Source organism: Amblyomma mixtum, chromosome 2, assembly GCF_055824585.1.
Source record: "Amblyomma mixtum isolate Tamu chromosome 2, ASM5582458v1, whole genome shotgun sequence".
Taxonomy (NCBI): Eukaryota; Metazoa; Arthropoda; class Arachnida; order Ixodida; family Ixodidae; genus Amblyomma; species Amblyomma mixtum.
In genome coordinates, this window is record NC_143013.1 from 150,464,108 (window position 1) to 150,485,400 (window position 21,293).

Below are 21,293 nucleotides of genomic sequence, written 5' to 3' on the forward strand. Positions count from 1 at the left end.
GCCGTTCGCATGACATCCACTGTTCCTTGCGCTTTCATCAGTAGCATGCGTCGTCGTGGCACTTTATAGCAACCTAAGTGCGGTCCACGGCGGTGTGGATTTACGCCAGTGTTTTCCCAGCGGCACGGTGGTGGTGGGTAAACTGCGGCAATGGGCCGCAAGTGCTTTGTTGAAAACCGCAAGTGGAGCTCAATGCAATCACGGTGTTTTATTTTCAATGTTTTGCTTAAACTTACTGAAACCGCTACCTTATGAGCGACAACGAGCAAACGGTTTGGTAAACTGTGCAATGTAACTGTTCCTATCGCATACGCTGTTAGCAATAGCTCCTGATTACGAAAAAAAAAGTATTTTGGAGTTGCCGCTCCCAAGTATTGGACAGAAAGATGCGAGCGATTTTATTGCCTTCGTAAGTATAAGAAAAAATACTTATATGCAGTGCGATAAGTTAGTGGCATGGGTTGGAAAGGCAAGACCTGCAAAATTCAGTAACGATAAAGTCACGCGCAATAAAGTGTGGTACGAATGAAATGTGTAGATAAAAATCATTGCATTCATCTCGTTTCAGTGCGAACTGTGGCACAGGCAAAGTTTGAGAGCACCCTTGAATTAGTGGCAGAATCGAAGACCAGAATAATTTCTTACTGTCGTGAAGGTTCATCATTCCTTACGTCTTACAGCGCAGCGGCTAGAAGTTTAATGTTGCGCTTGATGTTGCAATGTGGTGGAGTGAGGGGCATATCACCCGAAAATTGAGTAATAGTTATTTTCCAGTTGGCGCTCTGGAAACATAGCGGTTGCACTTTTAGTTAGCGTTAATTAAACAAGGGGACTGTATAAAACATGACGTAAAACATGTGCGTGCTTGAGTGCGCTATCGGGAGAAAGTCGAAAAAAAAACACATCCAGATGGGCGGACAAATCAAGAGCAAGCAAACGACTAAGTAAACGAACGGTATTATAAGCTAGTGCATGGAAGTACGAACGAGCGGCGCGCACTAAAGCTATAACCAATGCTACAATGATTTAAGAACGAACTAACGAGCTAACTAGCGAAAGAAGTAGTAGGGCGCGCAGCAGGCGAACGAATGAACGAGCCAACTAACCCATGAACCAACGAGCCAAAGGTCAAGAGAACCGAAAAGATGAGCGATGGCTACATTCTCGGTTATCAGGGCGCCGGCACTTAATCTTGTAGCAGGTTCAAAAAACCCGCCTTGAACTAAACCAGTGCGAAGTCGCTGCCTCATAAAACTGCACTTGGCAACGAAGCGGTACTGAAACAAACCGGCAAAAGTGTTTTCTTCTTTTCATAGGCAACAGAGTTCGGGAAAATGGCATTCAGAAAACGAGAATTCCCCGTAGAAAAGCATTGCCTCTCACAACGGCCCGGGTCGCCGAGCGTACAGCCATCTCGCGGCACTTCTGGAAACTAGGGGACTTTATCTGGGAGCGGCACGGGCCGCTGTCGGGAGGGAGAGGATATGAAGATTGGAAGCCGGGGAGGGAATAGGAGAGGCAAAGTGGGAGATGGGACTGGGGAAGGTACTCTCTTGAGTCAATAACCATTGACTTTGACGGGCAAGGGAAAGCCAGGAAAACTGCGAATCATGATGGAGAGTGAGAAGAGAATGGAGAGGATGGAAGAGGCCTGTGGCAAAGAGCTTAGCGGTAGAGGTAGTACTAGAGAGGTTGAGAGCTGCTGTAAGGGATCGGTAGTGCGTGCGGGGTCGTTAGTACCGCTAATGCTCTCTTAGCACCCCGCCGCTGCCGTCTTGAATGGACGCCAACGGCGTGAGGGGGCGGCCGGGGCCCTCAAAGCGAAGCGTCTCCTTTCTCGGAACGCGGTCGCTCGCCAATGCGCCGGGAAGTACGGGTGTTCCCCGCCCCGCGGTACCGATTCGCCCACGTGCTGGCAGGACTGGGTGTTTGCACTTGCTTTTCTTTTATTCTTTTGTGTTGGAGAGAATGTTCTAACCCGCACGTGCTGGCACGACCGTGCGTGTGTGTTTGTTTTTACTTTATTTTGTGGTAGAGAGGGTGGTTTACCTTGTAGAAGCCGGAGGGCTGGCCAAGCCCTTGAAGAGCCAATCATCTTAAGAGTGCAACATGATTGCAAGCTACCAAATGTGGGCCGGGCCTTTAGTGCTTTAAAACCGGGCCCCGGAGCCGGAATAGGGGTTCTGCGCTGAGGTGAGATGCTCTGCATCTTCGGCTATGCCGAGTAAGGGCCTCGCCTAGTGTTAGCCTGTTCCACCTTTTTGTTGTTTTGTATCTTTTTGCCCTATAATTTGTCTCGAGTGCCTAAACTTGTATATGCTGTAAATATCTGTATATAAGTCGTCAAGTATCCCCTTTATCCCTGCGTCTCAACTCATCACAAGACCGTCTCTGACGGGGCACCCCTGGTGCGAAGCAACGCTTTACTCTTCAAGTTAAACAAACCGACTCTGGCGGGCCACCGCTGGTGCAAGGAAGAAGAAGAACCCGAACTTTACTGGCGCAGTCGACAGGATCCTGCGGCCATCGAAAGCGCAGGAAGAAGATTGAAGGCAGGGAGAAAGGCAACGGTCAGGCAACAGCAGTGTACGAGAAAGCATCTGCGAAGAGACGGCGGCAAGGACGCAAGGACCACGGAAGTAGTCCAGCGACGCGAGACTGCATACGGTCAAGGAAAACAGCGCGTCAAGAACTTGACGGTCACCGGCGGGTCACAGCAAGTGACGACAACGTGCACAGGACCAGCGGCGTGCGACAGCTCATCGCAGTGTCGCGTGAAAGTGGGTGGTGGACTCAGACGCCAAGGAGCTGGCAATGCGGATCGACGCATCGAAACTGTGAGTTTCCTTCGTCGCATTGTTCACGTCCCTGTTCATGTGTTCGAGCCGGTAGGACAGTTGAGGGGTACAGACGGCGGTATGGAGGGTTATTTATGCCGGCCCTCACTTGATGTGATGTACCGAGTGGATTGGCGAAGGCGCGCTTAGCTTATTTTCAGGCTGAGCTTGCAAAAGTGAATAGAGGACAGGCGCCGCTATGCTAGGAAAAAGCTCCAGATTTGCAGGTGTTAGAAGCAAGGCGCCAGCAGCTAGAGCTCGAGCTGGCTAAGCTGAAAGAGTCTAGGAGAGCTAGTGAACTAGCGAGGGACAACTGCTCCGAGTCCTGAGAGCAGAGGCCACCTGTGCTGGAAGCTAAAGCCTTATGCTTGTCATGCACAGGTCAGGAAAACAGCAGTGACGACGCTGAAAGTAATCAGCCGGTATGCGGAAACGCATCTTCGTTAGGAAAGGCCACAAAAGGTTCAGGAAGTGAAAATGAGATTACTGAAGGGCGCGGAAATATCACAGCTTTTCCGCCCCCGCGGGCGGCTAGAAATGAAAGGGAGCAGCCCGATTTAGATCATCTGGGGGCGATCGAGACCAAACTGTGCGAAAACAAATAGGGCAACGATCAATCTGCAGAGGTTAGCTCTACCCCATATAAGACCAGGGACGAGGGCGCGAGTTCAGGAATAAAAACTCGGTCTCAGGCAAGCTGCGAAAAAGAGCAGTTGGTTCAGCGTGAAACGACCAGCGACGACAGACGTCAGATTGGCGAGCTAGTGACAGCAGGAAACCTAGCGTTGCCGCAACCGCACACTGCGTCGGGCATAGGGCGTGAAGAGCCCCGTAGGGTAAGTGATGGCAGGGACATTCCACCCGAGGCAGAGAGCGGAGGTGGGCCTGTTGCTCCTACCTGCTACCGGGTGGTGGTGGTGGTGGTGAAAAACATTTATGGGCAATTAAATTTTTTACAGAAAGGTGATTGGGGTAGGACCCTATTGGCCCTTTCCCCTCACAGTACTACCGTATTTTCCGGTGTACAAGACGCACCTTTGTATAAGACGCACCCGCCATATATGCAGGCTGTCATTGAAAACATTGGTATATAAGACGCACCCGTGTATAAGACGCACCCCAATTTACCCAGTTAGGCTAGTGAGGCTTAATTAAACATGCTTATACGGCCATCGCAAAATGCACCGTACGTGTGAGAAGTTCTTAAGCAACGCTAAGTGATCGAAAAAGTCAACACTCACGTCATACCCGCCCACGTTTTAGCACAAAAGAAAAAAGAGCGAAAGAACTCTCTTTATGTCCATAACAATTTATTTTTACATAAAACCTTCAAAGTCTTCATCTTCGGATGCGCTATCGAAAAGGCAACGCGGCTGAAGCATTCTCTTCGCACTACGTACTTGCAAAGGGTGACTAAAAAAAAACATCGGCTTCTCTTGGCTTGTCTTGACAATGGCGAGAAGCGCGACTGTCGCCATCTTTTGGCATTTCACATTGCCTTTGCTTGTGGCCTCCTAAACGGCCGCGTCCCTAGCCGCGTGTTTAAGATCCCGGAAGTGGTAACCCCGCCGCATCATGATAAAGTTCACCTAGAAAAGTTGCGCACGGCGGTCGCCGTATTGAAGTATTAACCATGTTACAACCGCGTTATTTGTAGTAATATTTTTTAGGTGAAAGAAGCTTGAACATGAACCTGAGTAATTTCTGAACTCGCAAAAAAAAAAACCGGAAAATTCCCATATAAGACGCACCCTTGTATAGGGCGCACCAGCAAAATTTTTGAAAAAAAAACCGCGTCTTATACACCGGAAATTACGGTAGGTGGAGCCCCTATTCCGGGGCCCCGTTTGGAAGCAACGCCGCCCGTGTCCGTTGAACCAAGGCCTTTTGGCTCTTTAGGTCTTGACAGCCGAGCAGAGCGGCCTCCCAGTCCTCTCTGGTGGGGTTGGGGTTGGGGGGGATAGATGGGTTACATTGACACGCCCAAACCATGTGGAAGGTGTCAGACACCTCCCCACAGAACTGGCACGTGCCATCAAAGGATGTATTGAAATGTTTAAGCACCGCCGGGCACAGTACAGTGTTAGTGAGAATTTTGATGAGGAGGCGCTCGTCAGCGCGATCCAATCCCTTACAAGGGGCCGGGTAGCGCCGGTGCTCCTCCTTGTAGTAATCGGTGATTTGTTTGAATGTAATGGCCAGATTGTCTGATTGGGAGTACCCTTCCAAGGACAGGGAGATAGTCCGGGGAGAGAGTGCGCGGGCGGCCTGATCGGCCTGCTCGTTTCCCTGGAGTCTCTGGTGACCGGGGGCCCAAATCAGGTTGCGTGGAGTTGGATCTTCAGATCGACAGCTATATTCCAGTATGCGCCAGGTAAGCGGGGGAGCCCAGCCCAACTCGTAGTTCCGAATGGCTCCTCGCGAGTCGGTGATGATGTGTTTTGACTTGGGATTCGTGAGAGCCAGATCAATGGCAATCTCCTCCGCGTGTGTTGCGCTGTAGGCTTTGAAAGTGAGCCCGTTAACTGTGTTTGTGTTGTGTACGACTGCGGCCGTGTACCACCCCCCGTGGTGTGGGCCGGCAACGTCTACGTAATGCACATGTTCTTGGTTACCATAGTATCGCGCCAACGCTTCCGCGCGCGCCTGGCGACGACCGCTATGGTCTTCTCTGGACATGTTGCGGGGAAGGGGTCGGACCCGGAGGGCGCGTCTCCAGGGTTCTGGCACTCTCTCCCTTTCCTCAATGTGGTAGTCGTGTTTGATGTGTAGCCGGTCCAAGAGGCGGCGACCGGACGTGGTCTGTGCAAGACGCGTGTATTGGTTGACTAAGTGGGCTTCTCGAAGCTCCCGGAATGTGTTCACCACGCCCAAGGCCAGAAGTCTCTGGTTGGACGTGGTGACCGGGAGATCGAGAGACAGCTTGATGACTTTCCGCAGGATGACCTCCAGTTGGTCATCATCGTGTTTGCGCAGGTGCAAGTAGGGGGTTGAGTAGAAGATTCTACTCGTTACGAAAGCATAGCGCATAACTGCCCTCTTGTTGCAGAGCGCCTCACAATTGCCGAACGCACCCGATGGGCATCCGACCAGGTCCTTCGAGGAGAAGGAAATGTGTGGCGACTTGCCACAAGGAAGGCTCGGGTCAAGCGACGGCGAGTCAGCTCATGCAGCAGACGATGCCACGAAGCCGGCCAGCGCCTATCAAGCAGGGAGCGGCGATTTAAATGTTTGCCCGTGCAGGAACGGTGCAAATAGCTCCAAACGCTCCAAAGTACCAGGAGACAGGCGCATAGCTTCCACGTTGGAAGTGGGCGCGGGGAACAGTACGTTCCGTGCTGCAGAACGCCAAATCACGTGTGGCAAAAGTGGTCGCACTGATATGATTAGACTGGACAGGGGCTATGTTCCTCACGCAGTACGCGGTTCGAACCGGCACGCCGGAGAACGCTTGCCTTCAAGTGTGTCGCGTGCTTAGGTATTTGGACTTATCGAGGATCAGGACGTTTTCGATCCTGGAGGGCAGCAATTTTTGAATTTTTGCCCCGCTGTGGCACCGGCCTAATGAGCATAGTGGCCATTGGGCGTTGATCGTGTCGATTGAGTCGCGTGGTGGCTCGAACGCACACACGCTCGGTGCGACTAAGGAGGCTCACATGGCCACTTACGGACATCGTGTAAGTGGCAATGAACGCTCCGGTTGCGTGTGTCTGTGTGCATGTGTGCTCATTCATGAGGAGGACGAGTGTGTGCATGCAGGTGCAACTGGTCGCAGCGCGACAACTTGGACTTCGGTCAAGGCGCTGTATTTGATTGTGCGAAACGGGTAATTGAATGTGTGCATTTTGTTGATGTTTCTCATCCGGCGAGGGTTTTGTTGGCGCCAGTGCTGCTGTAATTACTAATTAAGTGCTGCGCTACAGTGTGTCACCCGCACGGTGGTTTCGTGACAGATACCGATCCCTTTTTATTACGAAATCTCAAAGTGCCATTCAGGCCCTTTGTAGAATCTTGGGACGTGCGTGTAAGGAATCGGTAGGGCTTGCGGGGTCGTTAGTACCGCTAATCCTCTCTTAGCACCTCGCCGCTCCCGTCTTCAATGGACGCCACCGGCGTGAGGGGGGCGGCCGGGGCGCTCAAAGCGAAGCGTCTCCTTTCTCGGAACGCGGCCGCTCGCGAATGCGCCGGGAAGTACGGGTGTTCCCCGCCCCGCGGTACCGATTCGCGCACGTGCTGGCACGACTGGGTGTTTGCACTTGCTTTTCTTTTATTCTTTTGTGGTGGAGAGAACGCTTTACCCCGCACGTGCTGGCACGACCGTGCGTGTGTGTTTGTTTTTACTTTATTTTGTGGTAGAAAGGGTGGTTTACCTTGTAGAAGCCGGAGGGCTGGCCATGCCCTTGAAGAGCCAATCATGTTAAGAGTGCAACATGATTGGAAGCTACCAAATGTGGGCCGGGCCTTTAGGGCTTTAAAACCGGGCCCCGGAGCCGAATAGGGGTTCGGCGCTAAGGTGAGATGCTATGCATCTTCGGCTATGCCGAGTAGGGGCCTCCCCTAGGTTAGCCTGTTCCACCTTTTTGTTGTTTTGTATCTTTTTGCCCTATAATTTGTCTCGAGTGCCTAAACTTGTATATGCTGTAAATATCTGTATATAAGTCGTCAAGTATCCCCTTTATCCCTGCGTCTCAACTCATCACAAGACCGTCTCTGACGGGGCACCCCTGGTGCGAAGCAACGCTTTACTCTTCAACTTAAACAAACCGTCTCTGGCGGGGCACCTCTGGTGCAAGGAAGAAGAAGAACCCGAACTTTACTGCTGACTTGTAGAGGCCCACAAGGCCAGTCTCGAAAGCCTTGAGATAAGTCTGAGTAAAAGAAATGTAGGGCGCAAAGTACAAGGCCTTGTTGAGGGCCAGTGCGTGGGAAACTCGGCAGGCATGAACCTCGTGGAAACCTGAGCGTCAAGTGCCCACGCGCCGAAGGAGGTGAGTTACCGAGTGGCGCGTGGTGACAGCGTGGTGTAGGGCTTGCACATTCTTGGCCGCATGCAAATGGAAGCCAAGAACTTTGGATTTGGTGACGACAGGAATGTGAGAGCCATAAAGATGGAGAGAGACGAAGTGGTTTGCGAGCGCTAATATGAGAAGTGGTTGAGGAGAAGCTCGGATTTCGCCTGGGCAGGAGAGAGGCCAGCGGTGGTGAGAAAGAAGCCCATTCGATCTAGGCCAAGTTACAAGGCGATCTCTGCGTGACTGGCAGAACCAGACGAAGAAAACAGAGTGATGTCATCGGCGTAAAATATATTGTCACGTAGTCGTTGGGGCTCGTAACCGAAAGGCTTTAATGGGGGTTCACCTGGACGGCACCGGGGAGCAAGCCAAGAGCACCCAGAGGAGGCCGGGACCGAGCTTCTTCTTTCACTCGCCGGTGCACGCGACTTGCGAAGAGTAGCCGCCCAGCGGCTGCTTGTGGAAACGTGGCATTATGGTGTAGGTCGGGGATTTTGGGCTAGCTGGGAGGCGAGAGGGGCCATAGCGAGATTGAAAAGGGTAGGAGAGATTACAGCACCTTGCTGAGTGCCACGGGTGAGGATGTGGCGGTCGGACAGATGGTTGTCTACTCGAAAGAAAGCCACCCGGTTAAAGAGGAATGAGTGGATATAAGTGTACATGCAGCAGCGACAAGCCTTCGAGGCGATTTGAGAAAAGAGGTGGTAGCGTCGAAGGCATTGCGAACACAGATGGTCACAATTCCGTGAATATGGGTATGGATAGGTAAGAGAAAGGAGCACAGACGCGACGTCGGTAGCCGTTAAGAGAATGGGGAAAGAACTCCTTCGCCACGAAAAAATTAGAGGCTAGTCACGGCCATTCGCTCAAGGGTCTTATCAACAGGCGACGTCAGGGAAATTGTGCAGAGGTTGAAGAGAGAGGACAGTTTGGCCGGCTTTGGAATCATCGAAATGAGGGAGGACACGTTTGTGTCACGGCCGAAGTTACGGCAACCCCGACCGGATCCTCCGAAGCGCAACGTCCTCTGCACGGGTAAAACCACGGGGGTGTGTTACCGCACACGGAGGGATCAGAGCACGTGTGCGGCGCCGGAGATGTTCCTTCTTTGTTAAAAGGAGGGTGGTGTCCACAATTCAAATGTTTATATCCCTGCCTCGGGTGTCAAGTTTGCAAGAACCGAAATCTTGAGGCTGACATTTACCACCTGCTGTGGGTTTGCCCGGCGTTCAAGCCGACAAGAATTCGGCACCTGGCGGCAGCGGGTCTTTCGCCGAACAATAGTGCTTCATACAACGCTTGGACACAAGGACCTCATCATCGTTCACTGCTCGATTTCATTAGGTCAGCGAACCTTTTCTCATTTATTTAGGCCTCCTCATCTGTCATTACGTACCGTTGTAAGCCCTGAGGCAATCAACATCGCATTAAAAAAAATGAGGGAGGAGGTAAAGGAGTTCGGGAGGCAGCCGCTGTCTCAGGCCTCATCGTAGGTCTGAAAGATGAACTCTTTGGCGTAATGAGGTGGGTTACGAAGTATGGTGTATAACGGCATTCTCAGCGGGAGCCGTGCGGGTAGCATTAGCAGCCAGAGCCGATTCGAGCTCCCGGAGAGTGAAAGAGTCGTCCAGATTGGCGTTAGGTCCGCCCGAGTAAACCGGGTAGGAAGGTGCAAAAGGGGGCGGGAGATACAGGGGGCCCAGCTGGTCAAAAACATTGCAAGGAGTCACCAGTGAGGGCTTCAGCTAGAGTGGCGGCAAGGGCAAGTTTAATACTAAGGACGGGTTTAAAGAGAGGCCATGAGGGTTGCGAGTGCAATGCAGAGTCAAGGCCATCACAAGTAGAACTGCAGAGATAGCCCCAAGCAGGCGCAGAGGGCGAAAATCGCGGCCTGCAGAGCAGTGATCTGGGAGGAAGGTTGGGCATGCTGGGGTTGAGAACAGAAGGAGCGTTGAAGACGTTTATGGCGCGTTGATGTCTGGGTCTAGGGTTGGGTGACGAGAGCGAACGCGAAGTCTACCGAATGCGAGCGCTGTGGAGAAGCACGACGTCAAGGCGCCGTAGGAATGAAAGGTGTCAGAGGCGAGATTAGTGCGAAAGGCGTGCAAGTAGGTGCGAGTGACCGAATGACATCGAGGGATGTGCGAAAGAGAGGTGGTAATATGGATGAGAACGTTTTCACTGAGAAGAGTTTCGGCTCTGATCTGCCAGTGAAAGGAATGTCAACCCCGAGAGAAGGTGTGGTCAGGTGTCGTCGGGGGCTCTGAGGAAGTGCCCGCTCGAGTAGGGGATCCACGAGTATCAAGAAGGGTCAGGTGGCGTTCCTAGGACGAGACAGTGAGGAGGCGGATATGAGGATTTGAGGGTAGCCCCAGAGTGTGTAGGGGCATTAAAGTCACCACCAGAAAGGAGGTGGGAGGTAGTAGGAGGAGAGTGAAGGAACTTGCCCAGAGCAGAGAATGAAGAAGTGGCAGGGTTGTTGTAGGAAGACAAAAGCGCGAGTGAAATTAGGGAATAATGGTGGTAACAGACAACACCAACTAATTATTTAAGGAGGGTGGAGGGGATGTCAAGTTGGACTACTAGCACGTCGCTGGGTACATAAAGGGACGCAAGTGGCGTGGCCTAAGTTGCATGGTAGGCGCGGTAACCTGCGGCAGTGTGGGCCGTCCGAGTCTCCTGGAGAAGGAGAAAACGGGGCAGTGAGGGGCGGGTGAGTAGATACTTGTGGAGGGGGGCCTTATTATGGCAAAGATTTAGACATTTCCACTCCACAATCTTGAGGTCCTTGCAAACGCCATTATGATAGTGATAGGGTATGCGTTCCTTCTTTGTGGCCAGAGGGACTGACTCATGCAGGGAATGCAGGGAAGGAAACTTAGATGTTAAAGATTCCATTAGCTTTGTATGTTCTTGGAAGGGGGCAAGAATCTGGAGAACCGAAGTCTCTAGCGTAACCAAACAAGTGTGGTGTGCGGTGGTGGTGGTTCCGGAAATGTAAATCAAAACAGCGACCTGGGCAATGGAGGAGGCGGTGTGGAACGCGTCAATGTACTCGTTTTACATGGTATACTGGGAGGTAAGAGAAACGGTGGTTGTGTGCACGGTTTGAGTAAAGGCATGGATCTGCTGATGTAGATCATGGGAAATGCGCAAAAAACGTCTGCGTCTGTTTTTTGCGCCTAAAAACTATAATGAACCAAAACCAACTAGCCCAACAGCAAGTGCTCTTAGACTATGGGAAATGCGCTGTTGCTCTCGCTGTTGGCGGTCCAGCATTGCGAGCCGGAGATGGATGGAGCAGCTCTCGTCAATCAGGGGTGGAGAGGGTGTTGTAGTGGAAGGGAGGCACACTGGCACCGACGGCCCTTGAACTTTGGCGGCGTAGAAGCTCCGCGGTGAGGGAATCGGAGCTGAGGGAGGTACATGATTAGAGGAGGAGGACGAGGGGGTGGACTGCGTGGCCCGACGCAAAAGTGTACGACGTAGGTATGAAGCTTTGACACACTGGCGTTGTTTATTCAGCAAGAAGGGGCAAGTGGGGTCGAGGTAAGGGTGGGTGTTTACCTGTTAATGAACGCACCAGGGTTGGGCACATAAGTGAGCGGTATAGGGTCGGCGGGTAGAGGAGCAGCACAGCGGCGGCACTTTGCCGGAACGCTGTGTGGCTGGATTTGGCGGGCACAGTGTTCTAGAGCCAAACAACGGGTGCAGGTGGGAGGCTTAGGTTTATGAGCATGGCACCGCAAAGCAACGCGTTTAAAATATATAAGGTGGTGGATGCCGGTGCCAGCAAACGTTTTGAGCACCGACTGAGTGGTGTCCATCATGCGAGCAGCAAGAATATCTGTACAGAATGATTTAATATTAGGAATGAGGTCAGGAGGGTTGAAGTGGCCACCAACGTTATCGATGACGCCGAGGGGTTTGCTTTAGCCCCTCCGCAAGGATGACTCATCAGTGGCGTTCGGCGCTGGCCCAGAGAAGTATCAGCAAGCTTGGATGAGCCGCCGCCCGGCGCAGGGCAGCTAGGCGAGCTTGCACTGGGCCGATAAGCTCGGCGTCTGGCTCCAACATCGTGCCAGAGAAGAGAATTCGCGCAGAAAAACTTTGGCCCAACATGGGCGCGATTATGAGTCGCTCAAAATCGTCTCAATCGGAAAGTGTCTCAAAAAGTGTCTCATTTGCCCCGTTCCTATTGGTCGGCCGTGACCAGCGGTCATATTGTTTTTTTGCGTCACCGGCCGACGTCATAAACATGCAGAAGTGTTCACGTTCCTTACCTAATTATGCGAGCAGACTGAGACAATTTTTTGCAACTGGAATGAGTGGTCCCAAACCGTTTGAGACAGAAAATGGCGGTCGTTTACATCGGTGCTGGCCGCGCGAACAACGGTGTAGGAGGATGCATGAGGACGGTTTTGACGTGCGGGACGAGTTGTTTCGACGTTTTGACATAGGAAGGAGCATAATGACTGTGCGACGAACTCGCCGTTGAACTTAGAAGTGTGCGGGTGAGTGCGCGGTTAGTGGAGCGGCAAATGCTGCGCGCGCCTTCGCCCCCGGTGGGTTTCAAGGCACCGTAGGAAATGAAGTAAACGTCGGAGTAGCCCAACCGACTCTGGGCAAGTGTTTGCGGTGGGTTGCGGAGACCACTGTCAAAGTTAAGTCACAGAAGGTGCGCGCTTTCCGGCGAGACACCCAAGATAAGGCGGCGGCGAAGGAGGGCTTCCTTCGCATCAGCTTTCGCCACCGCAGTATCCCCGGCGGCGTCATCCGAGCATCAACCGAACGGAACGTCAACAACGCCAACGCGAATATCAAGTGCTTGACCCGAAGCGGGCAGCATGAGCTGGTTACGAGGCGGAAGAGTGATTGTTATCGCAGTGACTGGGCTTGCCGGCTCTTAATACCCGCAGTGAGATTGCAAACTCCCAGCAGCTGCACCGGTCTGCTCCCGTATACGAGGGGGTACCCAAAAGAAACCGGACTAAATTTTTTGGTCAGGAAAGCTCCTGTGGTACCGCGTTTTGACACTAGGAGCGCATAGAACGAACATTCCAGAGTCAGTAAGCCGAGTTCCGTCGTTGAAGGAGGTCAGACTAGTTTAGGCAGAGTTTTAGAGTGACGACTGTTTTGTGTCAGTGTCGTTTTTGCAATGGCTGATTTTCGTGAACAGCGTACGCCGGTGAAATTCTGATTTTTGATTGGAAAAAGTTGAATGGAAACTCTTGAAATATTAATAAAGACGTACAAGGACAGTGCTTTGGGGACAACTCAAGGGCTCCTGAATCGAATCCGGAATCAAAGAAACAATCATGCCAATGGAAAACTTCAAATTCACCTCGCCCCAAAAAAGCTCGTCAGGTGAAACCAAACCTCAAAACAATGCTGATTTGTGTTTTCGACATGAGAGGAGTCGTCCATTGAGAATTTGCTCCGCAGGGTCAGGCAGTTAGCCAGGCTTTCTACTTGGATGTTTTGAAAAGATTGGGCAACAGTGTGCGGTGGAAGCGGCCAGATTTGTGGCGGTCGGGTGACTGGTTTTTCCATCATGGCAATGCCGCTGCTCACACAGCCCTGTCTCTACGACAATTTTGGACCAAAAATGGCATGACCCTTATTCCTCAACCCTCATACTCTCCCGACCTTGGCCCGTGCTACTTTCTGTGTTTCCTAGAATGAAAAAATTGGGTGAATGGAAAGCGTTTCGCTGATGTTGCTGAGGTGAAGAAAAAACGACGGAGGCACTGTCAAGCATCACAAAAAATGAATTTAAACAATGTTTAGAAAAATGGAATAAAAGATTCGACAAGCGTATCATTGCAAGTGGGGAATACTTTGAAGGAGATGGAAGGTCTGTGCTTAAAATGTGAACAAATAAGTTCAAACAAAAATAAGTCTGGTTTCTTTTGGGTACCCCCTCGTATAGGCAGTTGCTGCAGTATGATTGTTCATGGTCGCCTGGTATTTTTTGAACAAAAATAAATACAACCACCCATCGCCCTTAGAGCACATTTGCCATCCATAGCAGGCTAGGTGAGTTCACACTGGCGAGCCGCGGAGGTCGCACGACAGGCTTGAATCGATTTGTTACGCTCCTTCCCGGCTTTACATGTGCTTCGCAAACCTTAACTAACAGACCGAAATCGGTCGCGCGACGTTTTCGGCTCGCCAGTGTGAACTTGCCTTAAAGCTGCCTTCGCCGGTTTTCGAGCCAAGTACTCCTTGCAAATTGATCTCAGCAGACCCGTAGCAATCACTGCCTTTAAATAGATTTTTCCGCGCACTTGAGACGTCCCTCACTGTAACTTCATCATCATCATCATCATCATCATCATCATCATCATCATCAGCCTGACTACACCCACTGCAGGGCAAAGGCCTCTCCCATGTCTCTCCAATTAACGCTGTCCTTTGTCAGTTGCCGCCACGGTCTCCCCGCAAACTTCTTAATCTCATCCGCCCACCTAACTTTCTGCCGTCCCTTGCTACGTTTGCTTTCTCTTGGAATCCACTCCGTTACCCTTAAGGACGAGCGGTTATCTTATTACATGCCCTGCCCAAGCCCATTTCTTCCTCTTGATATCAACTAAGATGTCATTAACCCGCATTTGTTCCCTCACCCACTCCGCCCTCTTCCAATCTCTTAACGTTACACCTATCATTTTCCTTTCCATAACTCGCTGCGTTGTTCTTAACTTAAGCTGAACCCTCTTTGTTAGCCTCCACGTTTCTGCCCCATAGGTGAGTACCAGTAAGATACAGCTGTTGTATACTTTTCTCTTCAGGGATATTGGTAAGCTACCATTCATGATCTGAGAGAACCTGCCATATGCGCTCCACCCCATTCTTATTCTTCTAGTTATTTCCCTCTCATGATCCGGATCTGCGGTCACTACCTGTCCTAAGTAGACATATTCTCTTACTACTTCCAGCCCCTCGCTACCAACAGCGAACTGCTGTTCCCTTGCTAGGCTGTTGAACATTACTTTGGTTTTCTGCATGTTAATTCTTAGCCCCACCGTTCTGCTCTGCCTGTCTAACTGATTGATCATGCTTTGCAGTTCTTTTCCTGAGTGGCTTAGCAAGACAATGTCATCAGCGAATCGCAAATTACTCAGGTATTCTCCATTAACTGTTATCCCCAACTGTTCCCATTCCAGTCCCCGGAATACCTCCTGTAAGCAGGCAGTGAAGAACATTGGCGAGATCGTGTCTCCCTGCCTGACACCTTTCCGTATTGGAATTTTATTGCTTAGTTTATGGAGAACTATAGTAGCTGTGCAATCGTTATAAATATCTTCCAATATTTTCACATAACACTCTTCTACACCCTGATTCCGCAATACCTGCATGGCAGCTGAGGTTTCCACTGAATCAAATGCTTTCTCGTAATCAATGAAGGCTATATATAGGGGTTGGTTATATTCTTCGCATTTCTCTATCACCTGATTGATAGTGTGAATGTGGTCTATTGTCGAGTATCCTTTACGAAAGCCTGCTTGATCATTTGGTTGACTAAAGTCCAAGGTTGTCCTGACTCTATTAACGATTACCTTAGTAAATACCTTGTAGGCAACGGACAATAAGCTGATTGGTCTGTAATTCTTCAAGTCCTTGACGTCTCCGTTCTTATGAATTAAGATAATGTTAGCGTTCTTCCAAGCTTCTGGTACTCTCGAGGTCACAAGGCATTGCGTATACAGGGTGGCTAGTTTTTGTAGCACAATATCTCCTCCGTCCTTCAACAAATCTGCTGTTACCTGATCCTCACCAGCTGCTTTCCCTCTTTGCATTGCTCCTAAGGCTTTCTTTACTTCCTCCTTCGTTACTGGCAGGATGTCCCATTGCTGTGCTCGACTGCCTCCCTCAGTAGCTTGATGATTACATTCGCTACTGTATAGATTTCTGTAGAACTCTTCGGCTAATTCTGCACAAATCTATACTGTAACTTGATTCTACGTAATGTGTAAAATAAAAAGGACAGCCGTCGACTCAGCTGACTTTTTTCTGGCTGCCCTGTTTACGATGGCTGAATATGTGGGTGGAGGGATAAGGCTGAATCCTTTGAATCGGGCGGCAGCTAACGCAACCTAGCCGACGCTTTTCCAGCGTCAGTGCGCCCTCGCGGCAGCAAAAGTGACTGAAGAGCAAACTTAATTGCAAAACTCAGGACGCTTCTTGTTTTGCTTCATGTTGTTAAGTTTGAAACATAGTTTGTTAGGAAAATAAAACATTGTTCATTTTATTAACGGCGTGTTTACAGCAAAATGTTAGCATGCGGTCCCTTATTGTGCAACTAAATGCTTCCTAGCTGGAGCCCTGCTACTGGCCACCGCAACCTCGCTGCTAAATGGATGATTCCGCGGTCAGGGTTTCGCGCTGCCGTCATTTTGACGTCACAGTCTCAAAATTGAGACAAACATTGAAAGCGACTCGTAATCGCACCCCAGGCTACACACTGAGATGATGTACGTATACTGCATTCAGAGTAAAGTAACAGACCTTCCTCTAGGTTCCGACCCGTGCCCCTCTGCATGAGAGGGCCACCTGACAAAACACCGGCGCTGTAGGTGCGTTTCGAAACCAGAGGTGCTTTGTCAGGTGGTGCCCCTACGCAGAGTGGCACGGGTCGGAACCTGGAGGAAGGTCTGTTACTTTTGTCCCCGATGGCACCTAAACAATGAGGAAGGGGCCTGGAGCTCATCCAACTGCACACAACTGCGCTATAATCGGCCCCAACCTGTCATTTATTATAAGACGAGTGACCGGAAATTGGTGTGGGAGGCAGTTCGGCGCCGCGAGATCGGTGAAAATCTTTAGCATCGTTATTTTCGAGCGCGTAAGATGTTTAACAACGTAGTTTTACTCGTTTGATCAATGCCCTCTCATCGACGACTCGTATTACATAAGTTCAGCGCGTTTCCAGACATAAACCATATTACGTGGTATAAGGGACTCTTTGCTGTGTCCTGTTTTTTTTTACCTTCGCTTCTGGTTCTTTTCTTTCGAATGCACTATCAAGATAGGAGAACCACGAGCACAATCATGCGATGTATGTGGCTTTGGGAGAAAATGTTACAATGAATTATTGTTTGAGCCAAAGAAATAAAAATAAAATTAATATTGAAGTGACTGGGTTTCCAACTCGCGGCGGAGCGAATGGATTAAGTTAGGTCGACGGTACGCGAAAGCACTAAGCAATCGCCACAGTCGATCATGCGTCGGGCTAAACTATAACACGGGGACTCTACGTTGTCCATTCCACATCATCGTCTTCATCAACCAATACTAAACCAAACCAATACCACTATCAAAATCGTACCATCAACCGACGTGCCGATCACCCAGCAAAGCAAAACTACCAGTCCAACAGGTTAAACACATCCTTTCGCACATACGTGAAAATGCTACAATTTTTTTTGTGTTTTTATTGCTCTATAAAATCGGTTTTAGAGACATTTTATATCGCTGCCTTCGCTTAGGATGCGTTACCTTTTAACCTGGTTGAGGGTTTCAGCTAGGCGTGTCCGAGAACCACGAGGAGCCAGGTTCGGCAGTTTATAATGGGATGCCATGCTATCGCCGTAGCCCAGCTTCCTGCTTTTCACGGTGGAAGTTCGTCTAGATAAATAGTCCATTTCTGCCCATATCTGAATCTGTCCTCACGTGACTGCCATCACCACTGCAAGGCAGTGCTGTTGATTTAATCCTTTGCGCAGCCCTTTGAGAGCTGATCAAACATTTTAAAAGAAAAATTTTAGCCCGGCCATTCAAGAGTAAATGATGCGTTTGTCCTAAAGAAAATAATTCAATATTGTACAAGAAAAACTTTGTAGAAAGCGGATTATACACATAAAAGGTGTAAAATAATTTTATTTTCGTTCAAATAAACAGTCCTAGAGTATTTTGTGAGAATGGGAGCGACAGACAGAATTCTGCCGAAGCACTTAAACGAACAACCTTGCAATCGTGAATAATGGAGTCACCTTCATTGTTGTCGCGTATATATAACTTTTAGCAGTGAAATTGCGTCCGTGTATTTGTAATTATCTCAAAGTAGACATTTGGCTTTGTGATGGGATAAAGCAGCCGCCGGTCATTAATTATCATTTCTGTAATAAATGAATGGGGGCACACTGTCACACTCTTGCATAGTGTGCATTAGGAAAGTTGCTTGCCGTCACTGGTTTAACTTTCATATTCATCGGTCAGCGTTTGTAGCCAAAGTCACCGTATTTTCCGTATCCACCGTAGCCCAGACCACCCACATATCCTCCGCCGAGACCGTATCCTCTCCCGAGGCCGTATCCTCCGCCGAGACCGTATCCTCCGCCGAGACCGTATCCTCCGCCGAGGCCGTATCCTCCTCCCAGGCCGTATCCTCCGCCGAGACCAGAATGAGCCAGGAGGGCTCCTCCGCCGCTGACCTTGTTGACATGGTGCACCGACCTCACCAGGAAGGCAGGTCCGGCCACAACCTTGGCAAATCCGGGGCCTCCATTCAGAAGAGCCACGCTGCTGCCGATGCCCACGCCGCCAACGCCGCCCAAGCCTCCTACACCACCCAGGCCACCTACGCCGCCCAAACCTCCCAGGCCGCCAAGCCCGCCGTATCCGAGGCCTCCGTAACCCAGGCCGCCGTATCCTAGGCCTCCGTATCCGAGGCCACCGTATCCGAGGCCTCCATAGCCTCCGTAGCCAACCTTTGGTACAGCCGTGGCAGTGGCCAGGACCAGGAGGAGAACGAGAGGCGTCACCTGTGGTACATTAAACACAAGAAGGTTAAACCACGCTTCAGAGCAACGATCGCGGCATTTAAAATCTCAGTTTTTGCTAACAAGAACTATGTATTACCAAAAACATGGGGATATCAGGTCGACTTAGAAAAGTCTTGGCTCGCATCTTAGACGAAAAGAAGGGAAACTGGGATTGTATTCTGGGTAGTAGTTGAAACGGCTTTATATGCTTTAAGAATGCTGAAATAAAAATTCAGTAAAAAGAAACATTCTTGAGACGAAAATTAAAATACTTTTGCTGTATATTGTTTAAAAAGTCCTTCATTGCTGAATTCAGAAAAATTGCATTAATAGCTCCACTGCGTGACAATTATACAGCTACAATACCGTGACGCTGAATTTTTTTTGAAACTACGAAATAAATTCCTAATGCAGACTATTATTTGTTCCGTTACCATTGCTGGTTATTGGCCAGCAAAGTTATTAACGGTAACAAAATCTGCTTCGAACTGAATGCATGTGGTTCCATTTTAGTTAGCCCCATGGCAGAACCTTCGAAAATTCTTTTAAAGCAGGTTCTTACTAGTAGCTTTTTAATAAGAGAAAACAAAGAACTCTGTCTCTTGACACGGCTTCTGAAGATTGCCCTCTTTTTGGGCGTTTCACGACCAGCTAGCTTGCGTATCATAGCTGTATATCCTTTGCGTCAGAAGTTCGCAGCTTTTGTTTTTAAGTATAGCCCATTGAATTCAATTTGTATCAAAGGAGCTCGCGATTCTATCCCCTGGATTCTTTTTTATAGCACTAAAGGTGGGGTTTCTTGTACAGCTGATGTTTCGGGCAAAAGGACACGATAAAAGTGCGTGCAGTGGTAATGGCTGCACCAAGTTAGCAAACATTTGACCACTTGCTCTCCATTGGAAGTGAGCGAATGAAAACAGCGAGTGGCTTCGTGGGCGCACTGAAGGCGAATCTATATCATCAGTCGCGTTTTCCTGTACAGCCAGTTTGACTGAGGTTCAGGGGAGGATGGAAGAGTGAAAATGGGCAAATGACCGGGGTATCCGGATGCTCCCAATATAAAAATTGCAGAAAGCTGCACCACCATTTCCGAGTGAAATAAGCTGTGTACTATTTTACAATCTTGTGCGGTAACAGCGATGCAAATGGTTCATTTTTATTTTGCAACACAGTCTGCGGAAATTCGCTTATGCACATTATAACGCATTTTATTTGGAATTGTTTGTGTATCTTCTAAGGCGCCTGCGTCAAAAATGTCAAAAATGTTTTGGCGAAAGAGTTTGCTATAAGTGATCAGTATAGCCTAAAACTCTATATGCATGAGAGACGAGAATTTTAATAGGTTAACGTGCGTTGCGAAACGATACCATGCGTAGATTGACCCCTTAATGCTGTCTCATCCAGATGCGCTTTTGCCCACTCTGGCTTCCTCCTCAGCCTGACTAACTGATCAATCAAAAGGCCTTGTCATGTCAAGAAAATAAAGCTAAGATTTTTAAAAAGCCGCCGTACTGAAATGCATAGCTGGGGAACCACCTGTAATATAAACTTCATGCAATACAAGAATAAATGTACAACTGTATATTTTAGGGATGCAGAAAGTATATAAGCATTAAATAGGCACTACATCTTTCTTGACAGGCAGGTGAAGAAAACTGTTTTGCTCCCAGCAGCGATATCAGTAGAGCGTACGCGAAATAGAGGACTTATGAGCGCTTGAACTTAATATAAGTGAACCTATATGCTAAGCAAGCTTCTAAACAGTTTTCTAAAATTTTCAAAATGTGACAGTTGATTTGCACATCAATCCATTTTCCTACTGCGTGCATTGCAGCTTGAATTTGAAGTCTTAAAGGAAATTTTCGTCCTCGCGAAATATGGGATTTTTCCATGAATGGTAGAGTGTTAATAGCCGAACTATGATTTATTACTTTCCTTGGACATAAAGGCCCATCACTAGTAAAAATCTTATTTTAAACCGAAATGGTCCTGGCACTTCGATTAATTTTTGCTGAAGGCAGTTTGATAATTTATTTTCTTAGCAAACTTCACCTAGCTTTTTTAGTAAAACGACTGTAGCTGGCAAATTCCAGACTCGACTGGCGGTGCACAAAAATTAATAAAGTCGAAGAAGGACTCGGAATAGGATCTGTAGGAGGCGCAATATGGCAAGAAAACTGAGGTAAGTCCTGAAAGAAAGTCGCTGGAAATAAGGATCCCAACCTAATCAGCACGTGGTGTCATACACACACTGTAATAAAAGGAGAAGGCCCCTAAAGAGTTCGTGAACATTCTTTTTGGATGCTATAAATCATGGCAGAAAAGAAAAGGGAAGTGATGGATATGAGGGCAAGTCGAAGTTTTAGGGACAGTAAATATGAATTCTTCGCGGAGGCACGTAGTTTTCTCCACTATACACGCCCATCATGACGTTAAATATCCCAAATACAAAATATTATTCCTCTCAGAAGAGCCGATTTCAGACGGCAGTTCACTTACCAGAGCGTACATCTTTGGTGTTCCGGCACAACGTACGACGTGAACGGTAGTGAAGGCATGGTAGAGCGCAGTCTTATATACCCCTTGATGACCTGCTTAATCCGGAAGGAACAAGGACTCGTAACAGGTTAGGTTGACGGAACTACAGTCCATAAGAACAAAACCAGCTCTTACTCTGTACG

At 49.3% G+C, this 21,293-nt stretch overlaps 1 protein-coding gene across 1 annotated transcript; it reads right to left on the bottom strand.

Annotated features, from left to right (window-relative positions):
• Positions 1-18,063: 18,063 nt before the first annotated feature.
• LOC149361261 (uncharacterized) lies at positions 18,064-21,123 on the bottom strand. Its single transcript, XM_089568037.1, has 2 exons — positions 21,112-21,123; positions 18,064-18,612 (listed from the first exon to the last, which is right to left on the bottom strand). Exons 1-2 carry the CDS (start codon positions 21,121-21,123, stop codon positions 18,064-18,066), a joined length of 561 nt encoding a protein of 186 aa, XP_089424163.1.
• Between the last annotated feature and the right edge of the window lie 170 nt (positions 21,124-21,293).